Here is a 21,321-nt window from a genome sequence, read left to right on the forward strand (position 1 = left end):
AAGTACATCGTGCCGGAGGCGAACCACGAGCCACCCCGTCGGTGAACAACCAACACTCACCAGGAGCACAAAGAAAGAAAAGAGTTTTCCAAGAAAAGCCGGGCTGCAAGGGAAGGCACAACAGCAGCTCTGCAAATCTATCAAAAGACACTGCAAAGAGGAAACTGCCGAGAACTGTTCCAGCTGAAGCAAGAGAGGAGTAATGTGCCGAAGGAAGCGGTTTCTAACAGTGCCAGAAGTCTTACAATTAATGGTTTATGAGATTTTGGAGTCTCCATTACAAAGAGTGTCAAAAATAAGCCAAATTCACTTCTTCCAAGCACTTCTAGTCCTGCTATTTGAAATTAGACAAGGTAGACATTCAAGCACGGACACTTCCCAGTACTAAGCATCTTCAACTACACTGCAAACAAGAGCTGACAGATCACTTTCTCTCATTCACTTCCGTGCTTCTCTGTTGCAACATTTAGTTTCACCAGAGCAAAATGGACAGGAAGGAAGGAGGAGTCAAATCCTGGGGTTAGCGATAGTTCTAAGTTCTCTTAACATTAGTTTAGATTCGTGGAAATTATTTGTTACTGCACATACAAAGTCCTTCAGTAACAACCTCAAATTTTATGTGTAATGTCCCACCAGTTGCAATACTGGAGGATTTTCTTCACAGGGTTTGTGGCACACTGATAGTTATTAATGAACAATATCGAACAGATGAGAGCAGCAAACTAGTTCATGGCTAGTTTGTTTCCAAATGCAAATAGATTCCCTTTTCATCAAGACAAAACAAATGTCAATACCTACCTTTTTTAAATAAAATTAGTGGCCACTTTAAAAAGCCAAAAATTTGCCCATTTAAATATGTTCTGCTTTAACAAATTCTGAAGGAGCTATGGGGAATTTGGATTTTGGAGAATTGGGATTTGTCTGATGAAACAAGTCAAATGCAGGAAGGTCCCCCACCAGCTGGTAAAGTAACACAGGTGATATTACGCAAACTACAGCTCTACACTCCAAAACATTCTTTATTTTGCAATGCATGTAGACAGTCACATGATTTTACTGGGAAGGGTAGAAAGAAAATCATGCTCGGGACAGTGCAGCGGCAACCGAGGAACTGCTTGAGACATTTCAAAAAGCCAGCAGAATGGTTTCTGTTGGACTCAGCACTTGGATAGGAAGGAAAGATGTGAAAAGCATCCTCCGGGAAATCCCTCCAGCTTACATACACAAATATATGCATTTTTAACCTTTTACAAAGGCATGCCTCAGTCCCACAACTGCACTGCTCTATTAGGGCAAAGGAGAGGGTACTCAAGGGCAAGGAGGGAGATAAAAGGTATCATTATGCAACTGATTTTACATGGGTGCGGCTCACTGATTTGATTAGCTCACTTACTTGCATTACCTAATTAGTTGGAGGCCCTGCTGGGGTTTCTGTGCATTAGACCTTATAACATGCAATGAAAAAGTTATCCTCACCGTTGCCCTGGCAGGTCAGGGAAGAAAGCAACCGCAGATGGAAAATCAAATACTTTCTGCAGCCTTCTGGAAACACCCACGAGAGGGCAGCACGTACCGGCATACGGAACAGGCAGGCCACCGGGAACATGCTAAAAATCTCTTTTTCCAAAAAGAAAAGTGAATGTAGGCATGCCTATCTGTGGAAGGCTGGGTACCACAAGCTCTCTTCTACGTGAGCACTGGAAAAAAAGTGAGAAAAGCAGCAGCTTTAACGTTCATGAACTAGCCTCCAAGTTTGGCATGTGATGCTCCGGGATGCAATTCCAACAGTGAAAACACACAGCAGACTCCCTGCAGTGATTGTTCGGTCCTTGCACTTTTGTCTCTGTCTGGCACTGGGTCTGACATGTTTTCATGAGCAAAGTCTGTTCAAGCTGCGACAGGAGATTTGTGTCTGTCCTGCACTTGTGGAGTTAACGTGAAAAAATCATGTCCAAACTCGTGTATCTTTGTGCAAAGTTATAAAGGTGCTCTTCCCAAGCTGCCCAACATGTCACCCATGATCTCCTCATCCAGCTGAGCAAGGCATGAGCACAGAGTTGGCAAAGGAGCTGTTGTGACATGTTTGATCAGTACCCTAATACCCCAGCACCAAATGAAGATTCAGAACAAACACCGGGCACGTTCATCATCAGATGTCCAAATGCAAATGCTAACCTGACAACGGTATTCCCAAGGCATGGAGAAAGAGCAAAACTCAAACCACAAGACCAAATAAATTGTCAGTTTGTTGCATTGCAAGATATTAAAACAGCCACACGCTGCCAAGAGAAAAAATTATTTCATTTTATCTACGATGACAAGAGCCTTGTACAAGAGACGCTCTCACCCTTCATCAGGGTTCAATGAAAATTCGAGTCCCTAACACAATGCAATTTACTCCCTCCTTCAGCTGCAAAGTAGAATTTTCATACAATATCTTAATACACTGCTCTTTAATTATATGCTTTCCTTTAACTCCCTCCTACACTCTGCAATTAATAATCCTTTCTTAATACCTGTACTAGTACAAAGCCATAAAGAAAACAAGCAACTTAACTGTATTTTCTCTTTCAAAGAAAATTTGATCTTGTTAGTTTTGCAGGGTCTAAGTCACCAGATGCTGTCCTTCAATTCCTACACAAAGAAACCTCTAAGATACTTAAAAGGCACGTGAATCACGCCTTGTTTCTCTTAGATATCACCCAACACTGCTCTTCTGTGATCTGTCTTCACCCTTTGAGAGAAAGGCCACAGAAACGGAACTTTACCTCTAATTTTAGGAGGTATTTGAAGCAACAGCACAGAAAAGTAAAAGGCAAAGAGTATCAGAAGCCTGCAAAAATAATTAACTCACTACTCCAATGCCTGTCACAACAAAGACAGAAATTCAGAGGTAGATATTCAATTTTAAAAATTCCCACGTTTCTATTAACCTGTGAGATACAAATTATATTCTTTCCACATTTCTGCTTAGATTTAGTTTTTCAAGTGTAGTAAATATACAGCACTTGCTACCCGCACATTCAGGTAAAAGATGAAGTACAAGCAAAATGGAAAGCCTGTCTCGCTACAGCGTGAGGTTCTGACTATCAATAGTCTTACAAGTGTAGCTGAACTCTTTATAAGGGGTTATCCAGAAAACATTTTGCTTATCCACATGATTTCAGAGTGGCACTCCTGATGCTTCTTTCATATCATAAGGGTAAAAGTGTAGGTCTGACCTCATTTCTACATACATGTCAGTGGTTTAGTTCAATGTATTTTGGAGTTTGAAGAGCTTCCTCTCTTTTCAGTGTTGCTCTGGGGACAGTTGCAGCCCCACCAGCAGCGCTCCACAGCTGAACAGGAGGATGGGTAATCATGGAGTATTTGTGCAGAATCTTTATAATCAAATTTGATTCTATTCCAGCAAGGCACTTTCCACTATCTGAGTCTGATCTCTTCACATCCAGCTAGACAGACAAGTATCTTTAATAAAAACAAAAATGAAACAAGCAAAACAAACAAATAAACCAGCCCAGCAACAACAAAAAAATCACCCTTCACCTGCTATACTTTACATGTTACTATGGAGAAAGAACAACAGAACTTCAATACTTCTCTCCATGAATTAGGATTAAAGCTTCTGTTCAGGATTATTTACTGGGAGCCAAGGGAAAGGAGGCAAAAATTGCTTACTGAGCAGTTAGCCAAGTTTGCTTGATTCCCTCCCCCCTATACTCCGTTCAGCCAGCTTCTTGACTGCTGGAAAAACATTTAAAAGTAGACAGCCTAAGAAATCACTCTCAATTTTAGAAAAAAATAATCTACAACACAAACAAAAATCTCTAACCACAGACTATTAAACAGCACCACATATAAAACTTGTTACAAGGTTGCTGTGTCAATAAGCTTTGTTGAAGGATGTTATGCTGCCAGGGCAGCAGAGAAACCACCACGCCAACTGCACAAACGCTCCATTCTAAAACGAAATGCTTTTTTCTGTGGTCACCCAAGAACATGAGTGCTCGCAAGAATACTTTCCTAAGGGCCACAGATCACATAAGTTAAGAAATGGCTTATGCTTCATTAATGGGATGGGATCTAGTTGTGTGGAGTCTCTTGCTAATCAATTACCAGCAACAGCAAAATGCCACATGACAGTGCCAAGCATGAATATTATAAAAGTCTGCTGCCATTGCTGATTTCTGATTAAAAAAAACAAGTCAGAGAGCAAATATAAACACACCTTTAAAACCTCCAAGCTTTAACAATTCTCCCTGAGATTTGACGCTAAGGAACATTCAGTTACTGGAAGACATCATACTTACTAAAGTCTTAAATGATGGAAAGAAACATCATCCTGCTCCAGCCATGGCCCCTTGTCAAACTTCAGGTACTCGATGTCTTCAATCACCTGGAATCAGAAGAACAAAAGTCACAAGAAGAGGTGATCTGATCAGAACATTCAAAAAAACCAATGAACAGCCCCCTCCATATCAATGAAATAATCAAAATATACTATTACACGAGACACCCAGCAAAAAGGCTTCACTGCCAAAGCTATGTTAACAGTGCAAACGTTTAGAGATAACACATCTCCCAGCCTAATTCTGGAGGTTGTGGCCCTGCCATAAGCACTGGGCAGACACCTAGGGGCCAGCTCCAAAACTCCTGATGCTTTCAGCCTTGTAAGTAGAGGACGGCAAGGAATAAATCAGTTGAAATGTGCCTTCTCTCCAAATCCTTACCTGAACCAAGACACTCTTCCTCAACCTGCTGCTGGGGCTGAAAGGAAGCAAAGAAGGTACAACCCCACCTCTGAGGTAGAATGAGAAGGGAAGTCTAAATTTAACTCCCTTTTGCTGCAAACAAAACCCGACATGCTACATAAGGAGCCTGTTGTTTCTATCTCTGTTTTTTTTCTTTTGGTCTTTTATTGTGGGGTTTGTTTTGTTGTTTTTTGTGAAGGTTTTTGGTGGTTTTTTTTCAGAAAGGCTCAGTGGCATATTAACTGAGGAGCAACTGTGGCAATTGCCTCGCGGTGTTGTTGTGTGTGATTCCCATCACAGAAACTGAGGCGTGTTTCAGGCTGGAAAACTGAAACACACTTGAAGTAGCTGTAATGACAGAAGTCTAAAGGCTCATGATCTCGTCGGTCATCAGGACCTACTCATGCATGTGTGCACCCCAAGCAGAAAGGCAAAATTCACAGCTCAGCACCCAGAACCATTCACACAAGTAACACCAGCTCAGCAAATCACTCCTTCAGCATCCCCAAGCTTACCAGTTACCAGTCACACATTTGAGCTTCATTTACAGCCTGGCTCCACCACAGAGCAGACCTTTGCTAGTCCACTGGGTAATTGCTTAACACGAGTCTGAGGTTATCACATACAACCGAGTAGATTCGAAGGAAACCTGAACTAGTGTCGGGAGAATGCACTCAAGGTGTACGATAAGGTGGAGATGGTAGTGCTTTTGAAGCAACTTGGGAAGGAGTGGATTGCTACAGCTTCAAACATCACTTTTCAGGTATCTTTTCCAGAAGGAAAAGATAAAGCTTTGAGGTCAGGACCAAAATCCTGATGATGTGTTGTCAACCCATTGACAACAAGTAAGCAGATGCCAGGAATAAAATGGTAGAACAGTAAATGAAAACTGTTGCTATTATTTACTGTACATTAAATCCTCTATAATTATTCCCTGCAATCACAGCATACACTAAATCCAATCTTTTATCACTCAAAAGGCATTAACAAAGTGCTATTAGACTATAGTGCTAAAGACTATAAAGGTCCACTCTACTACTAGTACTACGTCTTTACAGCAAGAAATAATGGCTTAGAGATACAACTGCATGATCATTTTCCTCAAGGCATTTATATTTCTTAAAGACTAATTTACCTGATAAAGACTTAAAAACAGGTTGACGTGACATCACCAAAGCATATTTAAAACTTCAAGCAAGTTTAGATGCTCTTTAATCATTCTTGATCTTACAGAGAGGCAAACTTGGAAAGCCAGATACTGTAGCTGAGAGCACAGGAAACCTACTTTTCACATAAAGAAAAAGCCAACAAAATATCCACCTGCTGATGGAAAAAACGTTTCAGTCCTTGAAAAAACAGTACAGAAACTACACCATATACATTTAGAAGTTTTCAATAATGTATTTAGAAACTGCTTCTTCCTACCAAGCCTCTGTAACATAACTCCCCAAGATAAGCATTGAAAGATGTAGAGAGAAAGGATGTGTATGGCAAGTCAGTCCAAACATCCATTATATATTTTAATTATTTAATTTAAAAGCTGAACTTCCACCATACTTCCACCTTCCCATGAGCTATGCAAAAGCTATTACTTCTCCATTCCAAGGCAAAGCTTCGGAAACTCACCGCTATGGTTGATGACAGGACTAATAATAGAGCTGCTAACAACAGGGCTCAGAAAATGCTGCAGGGAAAAAGAAATCTGTATCCAAGTTAGTTTTGCACACTCTTATTACTGTATCAGCAGATAGCTCTCCCAGCAGCTTGTTAACAACGGCATCAGTCTCCCAATCAGGCCAGAGGAACAGTTTCCTCATTTATAAGGAATGCTCTGGCACCCCTGGGGAATTAACAGCAAATTAATGATTTAAACCTGATCGCAGCACTACTGATCCTAACGTCCAGGGGAGGTCAGGTCTTAATATATCACAGAGCATGGTAGGATTCAGAAAAACTGTCCTCAATAACAAAACCCTTTTCTGTAATCTCTGCAACTAAGCCAATACAAACAGCTTCTAACTTCTAAGCTCGTTTCACAGTGTTCTGGCAAGTGCTCTTGCTGGAAGAGCAGGGGAGTGGCCGGTGACACTGTTCTTATTCATATCATTTCTGGGGACAGACACCAAACCCCAACAGGCTGCTCTGTCAGCTGACTTCGCCCCGAACTCCTTCCTCACAGGTTGCTTCTTTAAGCAAGAGAAGGACACAAGAAGCAATCCAGGCTACAGTCCTACAGAGTTCAGGCCACACTTTGCAGAAGGAGCTCAATCCACACAGAGCACCTACAGCTCAAAAAGCCAGGCGGTTCAGCTCTGGGGATTTCACTTCTGCCCTGGTCTGTCAGCAGCCTCCCATTTTCATCAGCTTCTCCACAGTTCAGGCAAGCTGGTGACACTGAATAAAACCAACACATAAACACAAACCACAATCCACAAGCATGGACTTAACCAAAATTGTTTTAAGTTATTTCTTTCCTAGTACCACCCTTTTTTAATACCCAGGGCTCTAAATATTTTTCAACTTAGCTTACTTTTTATTCCCAGTTTACCCTCATGTAAAAGCAGCCTGAAATACCCTAACAAAGCTCATTTCAGCACTTATTACACCTTTAGCCACTGTAACCAATGTTAATTACAATATGAAACCTCAAATGATTTTTTTAAAACCCACACTTTAGACATAGAAGCAATTTCTAAGTTGTGTATGTCTGCTCTGTGCAAATCCAAAGCCATTAAACGATAAGGTCATAAAAAAAGAAGTAGGCTCCCAAATCACATAGCAAACAAAATGTACACTGAAGCTAACAGTTAAACTTTGCTATCTATCAACAGGATACACCTGTGTAAACAAACACCCTACAAGCCAAAACCAAATCCCTCCTGCCAATCCTAATTTCCGAATTTCACCCCAAAATAAACTGAATTTGAACAGAAGGTGGAGGGGGAAAGCAACCTTATTCTTTGAAGTGGAAAGAGTACCAATCTTCATAGCTAATATCTAGCAATGAAAATCATACCATCTTGTACGTCAGCTTCAAAATAATAACCCTTCCTCTATCAACCAAATTAAAGAACATCAGCACATACTGATGACCCTATGTACAGCGATGACACAAGATTGTTGAACTCAACAGACCCCCTACTTGAGCAACAAAAGCTTTAGACTGACTTTACAACCTGATTAAAATAAGATCTCTAGCAATAGAGTTTATGAAAAAAAAATCTATGGAGGAAATAAACTGCTGTATTCTGACCAGTTCAAGACTTGCTCAGAGAAAAGGAAGGGGAGAAAATAAAAAAAAAATAATGCCCCCATCCCAACTTTCTCTTATTTCTTCTACCAAACATCCTTTTCGAAACACCATGGTTCTCAAATCTTATCTTTTCTTTTATGTAATCTAGAAAAACTATAATTGCTCAATATTCTCATCTATACCTTGACCTCAGGTATTTGTGCATTTTGTTTTCTTTCCACTTCATTATTTTTGCCCTGCTCCCACCACTCCCCAAAAAAATCCATAATCTAGAAACATGACAGAGAATGTATTATTCCCAGGATGCTGATCCTTCTTGCCACAGAGGATGCTTCTCACTGCAAAGTTGAATCTTCCCTGTGGCTGCAAGTGTGTGAACTTCAACAAGGAGTGCTTTCCTGCCGCTCTGTGCCTCACCTATCACAGAACCAAGGGCACTTCCACTCTGCTAACACTAAAGGATTCCTTGATTTTCTTTTTATGCACATGAGAACAATGAGGCTATGCTCTCAATTTTTCACAGAGGTACTCACAAGACTGAAATCTCAGAGATTCAAAAGCTTTTTGGCAACAGTAGTTTTGGAATTATGACAAAATGTGAAGGTTTCCCTTCTTCAGTCTTTTTTTTTAACCCCTTCCTGAAAGAGACACCCAAGGGTTCATGTCAGAACTGTGAGTTGGTAAGGGCTGCAGATAGCTCTGTGCATAAATATAGTTGATCTCAGAACAAAGGGTTTCGTTGAAGCTTGAAAATGAGGTGTGTTGAGAGATTTTAAACATTTTGCAGTCCTCCAAATGCAAGTAGTTATCTTCCTGAAGCATGATTTCACAGTGAACTTCTATTTATCTACTATCACACTGAAGCCACCAGCCCTTTTCAGGTATAAAACTCAAACAGCCTCACAAGTTACTGGTTAATGACGACAATCAAGTGTCCAGAAATTCAGCCATAATAAGGTAGGACCCAAAATGTGGTGCATGACCACATTTTGTAAAGGGAATTAAAAGGCCTAGAAATGCAAAGCAACGCAGCTAACAGGGGTTAACTTCTTAGGACAAGGAAAGTCTTTACCAGTATTTTCTGCTTCACAAAGCTTTTATATGGGAACACGAGGACGTTATGGGCAGGCTATCGCAATGTCCAAGGCTCACTAAAAACCATGCTTTGCTCCTCCAAACAAAGTCAGACTTAAGAGAGTTTACTGGTAGACTTCAACTGAAACAGATTCATCACCAACTCCTGTGGAGCAAACCAAGCTCAAAGATACAGATTTTCCAGCCTCTTGCTCACAGGGCTGTCTCAGCACTCACTACCTTGGAAAAAAAACCAACTTCCTATAGTTTTATGGGTAACCATGACATTATATGGTGTGGAATAATCCCTCTGGTCAGTCCAGGTCAAGTTCCCCGGCTGTGTCACCTCCCAAACTTCTGCACCCTCCCAACCTAATCGCAGGGGCAGAGACAACGACTAACAGTCTCGGTGAGCAACAGGGTCAGTCTCAATGCTGTGCAAGCACTGCCCAGCAGTAGCTAAAATACCGGCACAGTATCAACACGGGGTTAGTCAGATCTAAAGCACAGCACCGTATGGCCTCTAGCAAGGAAAATTAACTTGATCCCAGTCACCAAACCCAGCCCATCAGAGAGTGAGCACAGCAGCAAGAGGCTGCATCTGCAACACTTATAAAAAAAAAAAAGCCTATTTGGACATTTCTAACTCTCAGGCAGTAAGCAGTCAGAAGCCTCCCTTGCTACGCATTCCAAGCTTAGGTTAAGGGTCTTTAGTTTAAGCACTGAGTTGGAGGCTTAGCTAGGAAATGCTCTAAGACACGTCCCATGGCAAGACAGAAATGCCCCCACAAAACTATACATAAACCTCTGCAATAAGGCAGCCTGCTACCTGCTGAATGTAATACATCATGCAGGTGGGTGGAGAGGTGCTGGAATAAATAAATGTTGTTTTCCTTTTGCACCTGATTTGGAAAAGCCCATTACATTTACCCAAAATTCTCCCTTTCACCAAACTAGTAAGTTTTCCGTCACAAGGTAATCACCCTGCCACTTTTCTCTTCCTAGATGATTTAGGAATTTCCTAGATGATTTAGGAATTAACTGCACACTGCTGTGTAAAGGTCTGAACTTATTTCCTAAAGAAAAAAGCAATATAACCAGCCTCATGCTCCTTTTCCCCTCCAATGGAGGAAAGGAGGGCATTAAGCGGACTCTGGAAGGATTATCAGAGCTTTCAAAAAAGAAACAGAGGATGAAATTACTAAAAATCAGCAAGATATATGTGAAAATACAGTTTTAGTGCAGCTGACATCCTTACTGTTACTACAGATGAACTTTGAGGGATTCACCATGCAGCTTTCATCCCTAAAACTGAAGCAGCCCACTACAAACCAGTCCAGAATTGCAAAAATCTTGTTGCTCTTCTCAGAAGGGGACAGCAGCTATAGAGAAAAAGTTAACAACAGGGAAGCAAAAGGCTTCTGTTATCCCACCAGTAACCTTCCACGAGCAAGAATATTTGCTGAAATAAGGCAAATACATTACACCTACTCCAAAAAACAACACAACTGAGTAGGAGAAAACTGATCTCGTGTTAATCCTGTCACGTAAGAGAAGGGTTTATTTCTAGCAACGAGAAGGTAATTTATCCGGCTTGCTCCAGGGGAAACGCGTCTGGTAAAACCCTTTGGAGAAAAAACTGCGGTTTAGACACCACATGCTAGCTCATACAGATGAGTAACCCAGGGTTACTCAACTTCTAACAGCTCTGATTATCCAGCTCTTTGCTAGAAACAAATAATAACTAGCTTTTAGAAAACAACAGCTATTTTATTAGATATGAACCTGGCAACAACCTTGATCATGAGAAGATGTACAATGGCAAAAGCCCACAGAGACACACCTTGTAGACAAAATCTCAGCCGCATGCTGGGGGTGACTTACCTTTTGGTTCATGCCATTAGTTCCCAAACTGAGCTATGCAAAGCCTTGCCCATCCCACCAGCCACTTCAAGCAAGGCTGCTGACTGAACAGCCAAACACTGCACAGCCCAGCAGGGACTTGGGGAAATCCTGTTTCGACTTCCCTCACAAGATTTGCTTGGAAAAACAAACAAAATTTGGGAAGACTCGTGTTACATCAGAAAAAGACACTAAAAATAAAAATTATTAGTGATAATCATGTGGTCTACAGGAGGTTTTCCTTGCCCAGTCAGCTAGGTATCTTGGCAAAAGGGATGGGAGGGGTGACATTTCCACTCCCCTGACAAAATGACACTCACTCATGGAAATTTTCTAGTACAGAGCCAGCCCAGATCTTTGTCATAGCAACAACACCAAATGCATTAAGTAGTTAAGTAAGTTTGCTATCTAGGACAACAAGTTCTCTTTACGTTTCAGTCTTGATAGTTTTAAAAAGATATAATTAATCAATATATGCATCAACTCTTACCTTCTCCACATCCTCTACCTCAGCTGCTGTGTACTGCAGCACTTCACTGGTCTCACTGCAAGGAAGAAAAAAATTGAGCTCCACTGATACAACTGCTCTATCCATTCTCTTCCCCCTGCTCCATACTGAAGCAGAAATGAAGTTAAACGGCACAAACACAGAACCAGAATCATCACGATTTTTTAGAATTCTTACAGAGTTCTTGCAACAGAATTCCTACAAAGCCTGTAAGTTGCTTCATTCCTTGTGGAAAATTGTTTTTAAAGGGTAAATGGCCTGTGGTATCTACATAGTTTCAGATCAAAAAAAATGGGGGGGAAAAAAAAAAGAGCTCCCACCCATGAATTTGTTTCCATTTCACTAACATAGATACTTGCCCTAATTACAATTGCCCAATCTATTTGAAGCCAAGTGAAGTTTTCAACCAGTCTAATCTGAAACTTGAGCAAGCCTTCCTTTTCACAAATAGATTAATACCTGTGGTTAATTTTTAAGAGAAGAATACATTCATTCATCAATATTTACCAAGACTGAGCCAATAAGGTGCAGGCAGCAGAGTCTGTTAAGTATAAAAACATTTAAAACAGGTAGTAGCTTCCTGGTTACAAGATTCTTACCCATACAGCAGCCTTCCGAGAAAACACACTTGCAGGGCAGGGCCACGATAGGAGTTCCTATACGAACACATTTCACTACTATATACGCACAGCCACCCTCAGTAACTGTTCCCAAAATCTGGTCCTGCTGCCCTGGAAGACTCTTGTTCAGCTAACAAAAACTTCAGAGGAAATAAACAGATGACAAATGCTCACAGTATTTCAAACAACACACAGAGCAAAGCTGAAGAGCCCTGAGAAGAATTTGCAGGCTTTTTGCTTAGCACAACCACTTGTAAGTTTACTCAGGATTAAGGATGGCAATCTCAGTTTCACTAAATAGTCACGTTATCAAAATAACTTATAACTGCAGCAGTCTGAATTAGTTCCTGGGCTGTGTTATCATAGGCCAGTCAAAACAGCTCTGGTAAGAAAGTTTATAAAATGCCTTTTATCCCTATGAAAACCCAAGCTCCTGAAGTCAGCCATTCAGCTGGTGCTCTGTTCCAGTCCGAGAACACCAGGATAAAATTTTTCTGGGGCTGCCTGGAACATGTGACATCATTCTAGGAGGGGAACTACTTAAAGAGTTTGTTCTCAACTTGAGAACAAAACAGAGAGTCGCACATGACTCTTTCAGAAAGAAAAGAAATGGCCCCTTTTCAAAGGGAGCTGCTGTAATAGTGTAGCTGCACGCTCACATCTTCAGCATCGACTGTAGGTAAGGAAAGGGAGAGGTCAGGCTTCACCACAGCCTTATCCTGGCAACTGCATTAACAATCCAGGTCAAATCACTTGATACTCTGAAGATTATTGGGGCTTTCATTAAGAGAAAACAGCTCAGTGGAAGCAGTACTGGATAGGAAAGAGAACACCAGCAATCTTAGGGCTTTGGTCCAGGAAAAGAAAAAAAAAAACAAGCGAAAAATAAAAGCTGTCTGCTCAAAATCAAAAGGTAGTACCTCCACAGCACCAGGCTCACAAACCACTATCAAAATAAAATTTGGAATACATTCATACACATCAGACTAGAAAGGAAGCACCAATTTTAAGATAGTCAAATGTGCACTATGAAGCATATCGCTTCAAGCAGCACTGAGCTGATCCAATCAAATGGAGTAAGGTAAAAGGAATTTTGCTAGGTAAACAAGAAGACTATTTTCCTGCTGCCTTTCAAGAAGACCAAGACAACAAACAAACATAAGTTTGAGCATGGAAAGTAAGCAGGACTTTGTTCAACAGTCTATAATAATTTTTCAGCCTGTTTGAACCAGGTTTTGGTCATCCTGAAGCGCTAGGAAATCAAATACCTCTTAGTCTGCTAAGAGACTACTAGCCAGGTATGAATACTGTTCACTGCAACGCTCTGCAAGCCAGCAAGCAAACAGTTAAAGACAGGTGAGGCTTCTGTATATTTATCAAATATACAAGCTGTCAGTGAAATCCAGAGATGCACAAAGCTGACATCTGACACATTCACAACTCCCCCACATCAAGGGGACAGAGACATCCTTCTTCAGACCCAAGCACACAGATTGATGTGACAAGCTACTGTAAGCCCCTCCGCTGATGAGGATGCCAACCAGAGGGTGTTTGCTTAACAAGTGAATTGACCATGTACAGAAAGAGTTGAAATCACAGCAGGACCAGCTAGCTCTAGGATTTAGCCTCGCTAAACACCACGATGTATTTCCAGGCCTCGATCCAAAGAACAAGCAGTATTTTTTCTCCTCGCCAGTAAATTCTAAACAGTTTTGCCCTTGGGGGAATGACAGCCCTAAGACTTCCCATCCTCCCCTCTCCCTCTTTAGACCCCGTTTCCTTCTGAGAGCCGTGTGCTGCCCGCAGAGTTGTAGGGAACACACTGGGAGGCAGATGACCATACATCACACCAACAACTTCTGCCCTGCGTGAATGACAAGCTCAGCGTGAAGTTATTCAGTTCAAGCGCTGACAGCGCAATTACACTGATTTACCTTGGGAGCTGGAGCGAGCAAGCAAGGGGAAACACGTGGGCTACAATATACCTGAAGATCTTGTTTGACTTACCTTCATGCACACACCAAACCTTGCATGGTCAGAGACTGTCATGATGCAAAGCAGGCCTGGCTTTGTGACCTTTAAGAGTTTCCTTTCCAGGAAGCTATTTGTTTGAGGGACGTAGATTGCTTAGACGCAAACCTTTTTAGATTTTTAACATAGTTTGATTTTTGATAGACCTTTTCTCTAGGAATTGGTACAACAGGCAGACTGTAATAGACTCCTCATCTCAAGTTTACACTGCACATAATTCTTGTTTTCCAGCTAGAGAAAGCCAGGGGAGCCCAGAGAAGAGCATCTCTAGTGTCTCAGAGCAGGTAGCAACAGTCTCCATTTAACAGCACCAACAAGTGCATCAAATGCTTTTCACATGTAAAAGCTGCCAGGAAAAGCCTCATGAGGTGGAGAAACAGAAGCAGAAGAGGAAACAAGCCCATACCTGGAAATCTCTTTCTCCTCTCATTCTGTATTACTATCAAGAAACTAGCCAAAGCTATGACAACTGAAAGGTGGGTTTAGGATAGAGAAATCCCAAGCTTTCCACAAAAGCCCTAGAAAAGCCTCAAGTCATGGCAGCACAAACACACTGCCATAGATACAGCATTCTGGACATCACACCGAGAAAGCACTCCAACCACTAGTGCAAGCTAACAAGCAGAAACAAAGGTGTCGACACGAACCACGTACCAAATACTGCCAGAAAGGGAGAGAGAACTTGTTTTCAAAGAGCAAAGAGACCCGATTCCTGGCTTTCCTCCTGAAGTACTCTTCTAACTATCAAAAAGTTTATGCTTCCCTGTATATGACTTCACGACCACAGAATGAAAAAACCATACTGCAGATCAGGCCTCATTAGCTTTGCAACATATTAGGCAGGTCAGTTAATGAAACTAAATTATTGTACAACACCTCATCCACTCTGAATCTGTTAAGAATCAAAGAACATTGCTCTATAAAGCTCACATCTAAAGAGACTTAATTTTTAACCTTCCAATATCCTAACACTGGCATCAGGCTTCTCAGAAGGAAGAGGTAACTGCAAGTACCTGTGCAAGTAATCACAGTTATTCCTCCATGCATGCAATACCCCATCATTAGGACACAATATTGTTGCACTGAGCACAAAGAGGATTTCTCACATGACAGGGTTTCATTTGCTTACATTGCCAGAGGTTTTACGATTTGCACACATTTTTACTCAGAAGATTCAGACAAAACAGTTTGGTTTGCTAACCTGATCTCTGGTAAGAAGACTTTCTTGTAAGCATCCTCAATATTCTGGAGATATGAAGGAGACACCTTTTTCTCATAAGGCTAAAAAGAAATAGAAAACAATGTTGTGAAATGTGTTTTCTTTCTTTTCGCACTAGCACAGACTCCAGTCTAAGCAGAAGGCGCTGGTATATCTTCTGTCAAGATGTCACTCTTGTATTAGCTGCCCAGCAAACCACATGTGCATTAATGACAATTTTGAGAATTCAAATTCAGAGTAAGACATTTGGAATGTTCAGAATTTCTCACATGGTATCAAATATCTAGAGTACCCCATGGAACAAGTCAGTCTGCACTAACAGCTGCTTTACAATGTACTACTATGTCCAGTGTTTTAATAATTAGCTGTAGGAGTTTTCTGATATGCTAGTGAATCTAGACAGGGAAAAGCAGGTTTATCAGAAAAATATAAAAGCAGAACAAACTTTCTTGTAATTTATTTCCGTTTGTTACAGTAATCACCTCGCTTTCCCTGAGCTCCCATACACTAGAAATACCATACATCAGTCTCAGAAAGTTAAACTTTACAAGGATTGATTAATCCTAGCTACTTGCATATTCAAGTTATATATTAGCATCCAGGAAAAAAGGAGAATCATTTAAGATTGTCCAAGCCTGCCTCTTCAATGACAGGGCCAATGCCTGAAACTGAAGAAGTGGACGCGTAAGTTCATGTGCAAAAAAAATATTCCAAAAAATCTTAATCCTTGAGACTTCATGGCTATTATAGTTGCTGTTACACCGTTCACCACCAGCTGCATCTGCCACAGAGGGTCCCTAATGTCACATCTGCAAAATGCCACAAATTTATCTATGTGTTCCTTCAGCTCACGATACAATTAAATTACACTTCCTGCTTGAAATGTTCGTTCAAGATGCCCATTACGCTGGGAGGATCTATGTTTCCGCTAGTTAGGCCCACTGGAGGGCTTTTCTTCTTCCAGCGTCCCGCAACAGCAACGCGCTGAATTCCAACCAGACACTCCATCCATCACTTCCCAAAAACACCATCCCCAAACAAGCTCTAGTGTTCAGCACCGCCACTGCCCCAAGGAAGTTACAAGTTACAGCAGCAATTTCTGCCAGGTCTCAAAAATGCCACAGACCATTATGCTCAGAAGGGCAAAGAACTCACAGGTTCCCACGATACATTAAGAAGCTTCTAATTCCGTCACTGAAGTTGCTAAAACAAGAAAGCTGTGGTTTTGCTACACAAAGTATCTCGTTCATGAAAGCACAGAGGCACGGCCTGAACTGCTGGAGGGCAGAAGGGGAAAGTCACTCGACCAACAGACTAAGCAATTCAGGCCACACAGATCACAAAGCAGCAAGGGCAGCCTTCCATTTACGGCTCTGAAGTCACTTCCCTTCGGCAATCATCAGTCTCCCTCTTAAATGAGCAGGAAACTGCAAAATAAAACACTGCGAGCTCACCCGGGCACACTAAGGTACACATACATGCTTCAAGAAGCAGGCATCACCAAGCGTTTGAGATCTGAGAATTTTTTCATAATAAATCAAAGTTTTCTTTGAATCTGTCATGGTTTCCACAGTTAAATACCTCACTTGACTACAATTTCCCTCAGCCTTTGAACAAGGTACAAGGTAAACATCATTTAATCCTCATAACACATCTGGGAACAGTTACAAGCACATGTCCAAGTATCACAGGAGAGAAAAAAAAAAAAAAAACACCACCAAACTGAACACCTTACTTAGATTAGTCATTATACAAAATCTCTCTAGAGCTTTTCTGATCCAAGACTATTTCAATAACCTGGTAATTCAATATGCTACAGAACTAAGCTAATATTTTTTTTCTTTTTAACAATAACCTTCACCCAATAGCAAACGTCTTCAAGAGAGAAACAATGTCCCCTTCAAAGAAAGGGTGTTGAGAGCAAAAGTGAGAATGTCAAAGACCAACAATAGGTAGGAGTCGCACAGCACGACCTCAGACTAGACTGAAGTTGCCCTAGTGCCAAGAAGCAACTGTACTTTTTACCAACTTCGTGAGATCAGCCAGAAGGCTCCCCAGATTTTCTATCTCATGGACTACCTATACAAAATGAGTTTTAAAGTTGACACTTTTGCTGGGTTAATACAAAAGCGTCAAGCCATAATTTTCTAAATTTCAGAAACTTACTGGAACTTTCTGATGGCAAGTGACCCACACTAACATTGACACAGGTCTGAAAAAGTAGCCAACTGGAGAATGGTGACATAGACCTCAGCTGGGACTTCTTGCACTCGGGAAGTACAGATAACTGTAGAGTATACTGCAAGAACCATATCACCTGGACATGACTCCTGAAACACGAGCTACATTGTCTGTTTCTTAAGAGCACTTCTCATTACAGAAATGACAGCATGCTGATGCAGTCAAAAAAGCTGATTTTTTTTTTTTTTAAGGGCAATCATACCAGAATACTCACACAGTTCTTAGGCCTAAGAGGGCAAGAAGCTTTTCTGAAGCAGAATATGGCAATCATACACAAGGACAACAGACATAAGCACCTGCAATAGAGAAAATTACCTTTCCTTTTTCTTGAATCCTCTTCTGCACCTCTGGTACAGGTACATCTACATAAATGACCAGGTGAGGTGGAAGGAATTCACAAATGCTGATCTCTTTGATCTCCTTGTAGTGATCAAGACCTGTAGAGAAACAAACCCAAGCACAGTGGAGAGCTGAAGGCAGCCCAGCTGAAAATACACGTTCCCCATGAGTACAAGCACAACAGAAACAGCATTAAACTTATAACCTTTTGGGTAATGAATCTGCAACCATATTTGGTTTTCCTGCATTTGCTATTTGTAACTAAATTTGTAAATAAATATTTGTAGTCTCCTCTTCTACGCTGGTATTAACAAGTTTAGGGTAGACTTTTCCTCAAACAGGATTGGGGAATTTTTTAGAACAGTCTTCCAGAAAGTAAAACACAACTAAACTAACAAAGCTACAAGCACTGAGATATACGAATCTAAAACTAGTTATATGAAAGCAGGGGCGTTATTTCTGACTTAAGTTTGGAGAAACCTATTTTTTTCCCTTCCACGGTTAAGAGACAGCTTCTCAAAACATCACGGAGAGACCACAGCACTCAGGTCACCTGAAGTGACCACTGGCTGGGGCTGCCTCCTGCCACAGCCTCACACACAAAATAAATGGCCCTGTCCTACCGCAAAGATGATAGTGTGGCCAAAGTGGCAATGGAAAACAGTCACATGCTTCAAAACAATTTTGCAGGAAAGTACTCTATCTCCCACCACAGGAGGAAGCCCAAGGATCAGGCAGGCATTTTCTTGCCCTCTGATGCATACACAAAATCATACTGGCGTGAGGCAAATATTTCAAGAGGTCACCAGCAGCATCCTCCCCACACCTGTTTTGGAGGCAGCCTCTCTACTTAAGAGAGCTCTGTGCTCTACACAAAAACCAGCAGACCTCTCCAAACCCATGACAACCAGACTTAAAACCCAGAGGACAGGACTGGAGGACACTGCTTTTGTACACAGAAAAATATATCTGAGAGGAGTTGGTCAGTTCTGTACAAGTGGGTTTTTCTACTACATCAACCAACAGCCTAAAGCATTTTTGAGGTAATAGTTCGTGATTTGGAAGCCATACAGGCTCAGGGTAAGCATTCATTCAACATTTATATGAATAGCATGAATAGCACTTGTTTTTAAAAAGCTAAACTATCACACTTCTGACAGATTACAGCAAAATTACTTCCTTTAGCGTACAAGTAACTTACACCGTTTGTGGATGTAGCCTTCTTTAAACATTGCATCCAGAAACACAAAGTCACTGTAGGGCGAGCGCTCCATCACCACGCCTTGTCCTGCAATGGAAGGTAGGTTCCAGTCAGCCAGGCTCAAAGAGAGTGCTGGCAGCAACATTTAAAATAAAAGACAGTACTGCTCTTACGGTTTCCTGAATGGTTTTCCAAAAATCTTAAATAAAACAGAAGAACAAGCTTTTGACTCGCACAAACTGGATATATATGCTGAACACGCCCGTCTCCCCCATATATTCTTCTCCTGTGCCTCTCCCTACAGTAGCTAAGTACTACTGGATTTAAGGAGTACATTTACATGTGTCCATAAATTTCTGGCATTCACATCTTTTCTGGAAAACATTTATTAAAGTATAAGCAACAGGTAAATCAGTGCCAGTACAGGAAATTCTTTTCCTTGCCAGAAGACACTCACTTTAGAATAACACCACAAAAAGAAATCAAAAAGAGTGAACAAGAGAGACCATCAGGAATTAGGTCCAGGGAGAGCTCTAAAAAGGCTCTCAAACTCACAGCTATCTTGGTATGTTTCAAATGTCTTTCTGAAAACAATCATCAGGAATTGCACAACTAAAACTAATGAAACTGCTAACTGGTACATATTTCCTCTGCTAAAAACTATACAAGATACTGTTTCAACAGAAAATGTGCAAGGTAGTTTTCTAAATGGGCTGTTAATCCGTACTTATTAAACGGGGGAAAAAATTAGAGCTTAGCAGTATCAGAGGCTTTCATTTTAAAATGCAGATACTAGCAAAGGACTTTGTAAGAACTTACACTTGGAAGTTAATTTGGAAATTAAATTTATTTACTGTGAAATCTAACCTGTGGTCAGCAGATGCTCCAACGCATCAGCGTACTGTAGAACACGGTTACCAAACAGCCAAGCTTGCAGTCGATAAGAGTGTCCATCAGGGCATTTCGGATCATTGTAAAACCTCTCTAGGTTACAGAAACCATTAAATTTCTCAGGCAATGGTGTTCCATCTCCCGTGCTTCTGTCTAGGTAATGGATGTCTGCCTCTGGGAAATATTTCATTCCTGACAAAAAAGAAGCCCACAAGAGAGCACCAATCAAAAAATGGTAAGTTTTGGTCATCTGCAGTAAACATCTATTCAGCTCATTTAAATATACAGCTGTACTCGTACACTATTCTTGAAAATAGCACAAAATCCTTTGGTCAATCACATCACGGCGTGGAGACAAACCTTAATTTGAAGTATTGCCACCTTGCACCTCCCCAGTGCAAAGTGAGCTACCGTTTCAAGCAGAATCTTTTTGCCATGCATCTTCTAATCACTTTGATGCTCTGCACACACCCACGCAGAAAATCCTACCTCGGAGGGTGCTCGGTGACTCTAACAGAGCTAGGAGCTCAGCGAGTAAACTGACTTCATTAGGACTGAAACTGCATTCACAAGAAATCATCCTACTCAAGTATCCCTGTCAAACACCCTGGCCTCATCTCAAGCCTCACCAGCATTCTCCCCTTAATCTACAAGCCCCCCACACTAACTATGGCATTGCCTAACTAAGAATTTACTAGCCAAGAACTGCTGGTTTGGTGAACTTTCTTTACGTGAGAAGCAAAGTTACACAGTTACATTCTATAAACTAGTAAAGAAATAGGTAAAATAAGATGTACCTAGCTTTTCTGCTATTTGTTGTGCAAGCTTGCCCTTCCCAGAAGATAAGTTTCCCTCCACCGTAAATACTTTGCTGTATTCTGTGAACTTTTTCATAGTTCTCTCTCCCAACATATAGGCCAGCCAGCCATACTGCAAATTCTGCTCAGGGCTGGTATGAATTCTTGCCTGGAAGAAAACACAACAAAAAAGCATATTTTTCTTAGCTGAACCAGGTATGCCCAGAGTGCAGCTTTTTCAGACCTTCTCCACACGCAGGAGGATATACACTCGCACACCTAATACAAGGAGCTTTCAAGCAGTGAAGTTAGCACTCCCATGTCAGCTTAGCAACTGAATTGCTTTCAGATTGAGAAGCTGTTTATAAAATGCAAGACTGAAACCAGGAAACAACGGTGAGTCCGTTTAAAGCATGAAGCCGGACTGCTCTGCCAGAATTTTTTTCTGAAGCTACCCACTGAAACTTCCCAGACTTGCTGAAGGTCACAGACAC

At 41.2% G+C, this 21,321-nt stretch overlaps 1 protein-coding gene across 1 annotated transcript in view; it reads right to left on the minus strand.

The window, feature by feature from the left end:
• Positions 1 to 20,990, minus strand: part of NDUFA10 (NADH dehydrogenase (ubiquinone) 1 alpha subcomplex, 10, 42kDa) — a 39,532-nt gene extending 18,542 nt beyond the window's left edge. The window contains exons 1-7 of the mRNA XM_009873276.1: positions 20,828 to 20,990; positions 20,007 to 20,222; positions 19,140 to 19,226; positions 17,915 to 18,036; positions 15,341 to 15,420; positions 11,471 to 11,525; positions 4,311 to 4,396 (exon numbers count right to left, since the gene is read on the minus strand). Coding sequence (XP_009871578.1) covers positions 4,311 to 4,396; positions 11,471 to 11,525; positions 15,341 to 15,420; positions 17,915 to 18,036; positions 19,140 to 19,226; positions 20,007 to 20,222; positions 20,828 to 20,942 — 761 coding nt within the window. The 5' untranslated portion in view covers positions 20,943 to 20,990. The remainder of the gene's footprint in view (positions 1 to 4,310; positions 4,397 to 11,470; positions 11,526 to 15,340; positions 15,421 to 17,914; positions 18,037 to 19,139; positions 19,227 to 20,006; positions 20,223 to 20,827) is intronic.
• Between the last annotated feature and the right edge of the window lie 331 nt (positions 20,991 to 21,321).

This window comes from Apaloderma vittatum, unplaced genomic scaffold (assembly GCF_000703405.1).
Source record: "Apaloderma vittatum isolate BGI_N311 unplaced genomic scaffold, ASM70340v1 scaffold547, whole genome shotgun sequence".
Lineage (NCBI taxonomy): Eukaryota > Metazoa > Chordata > Aves > Trogoniformes > Trogonidae > Apaloderma > Apaloderma vittatum.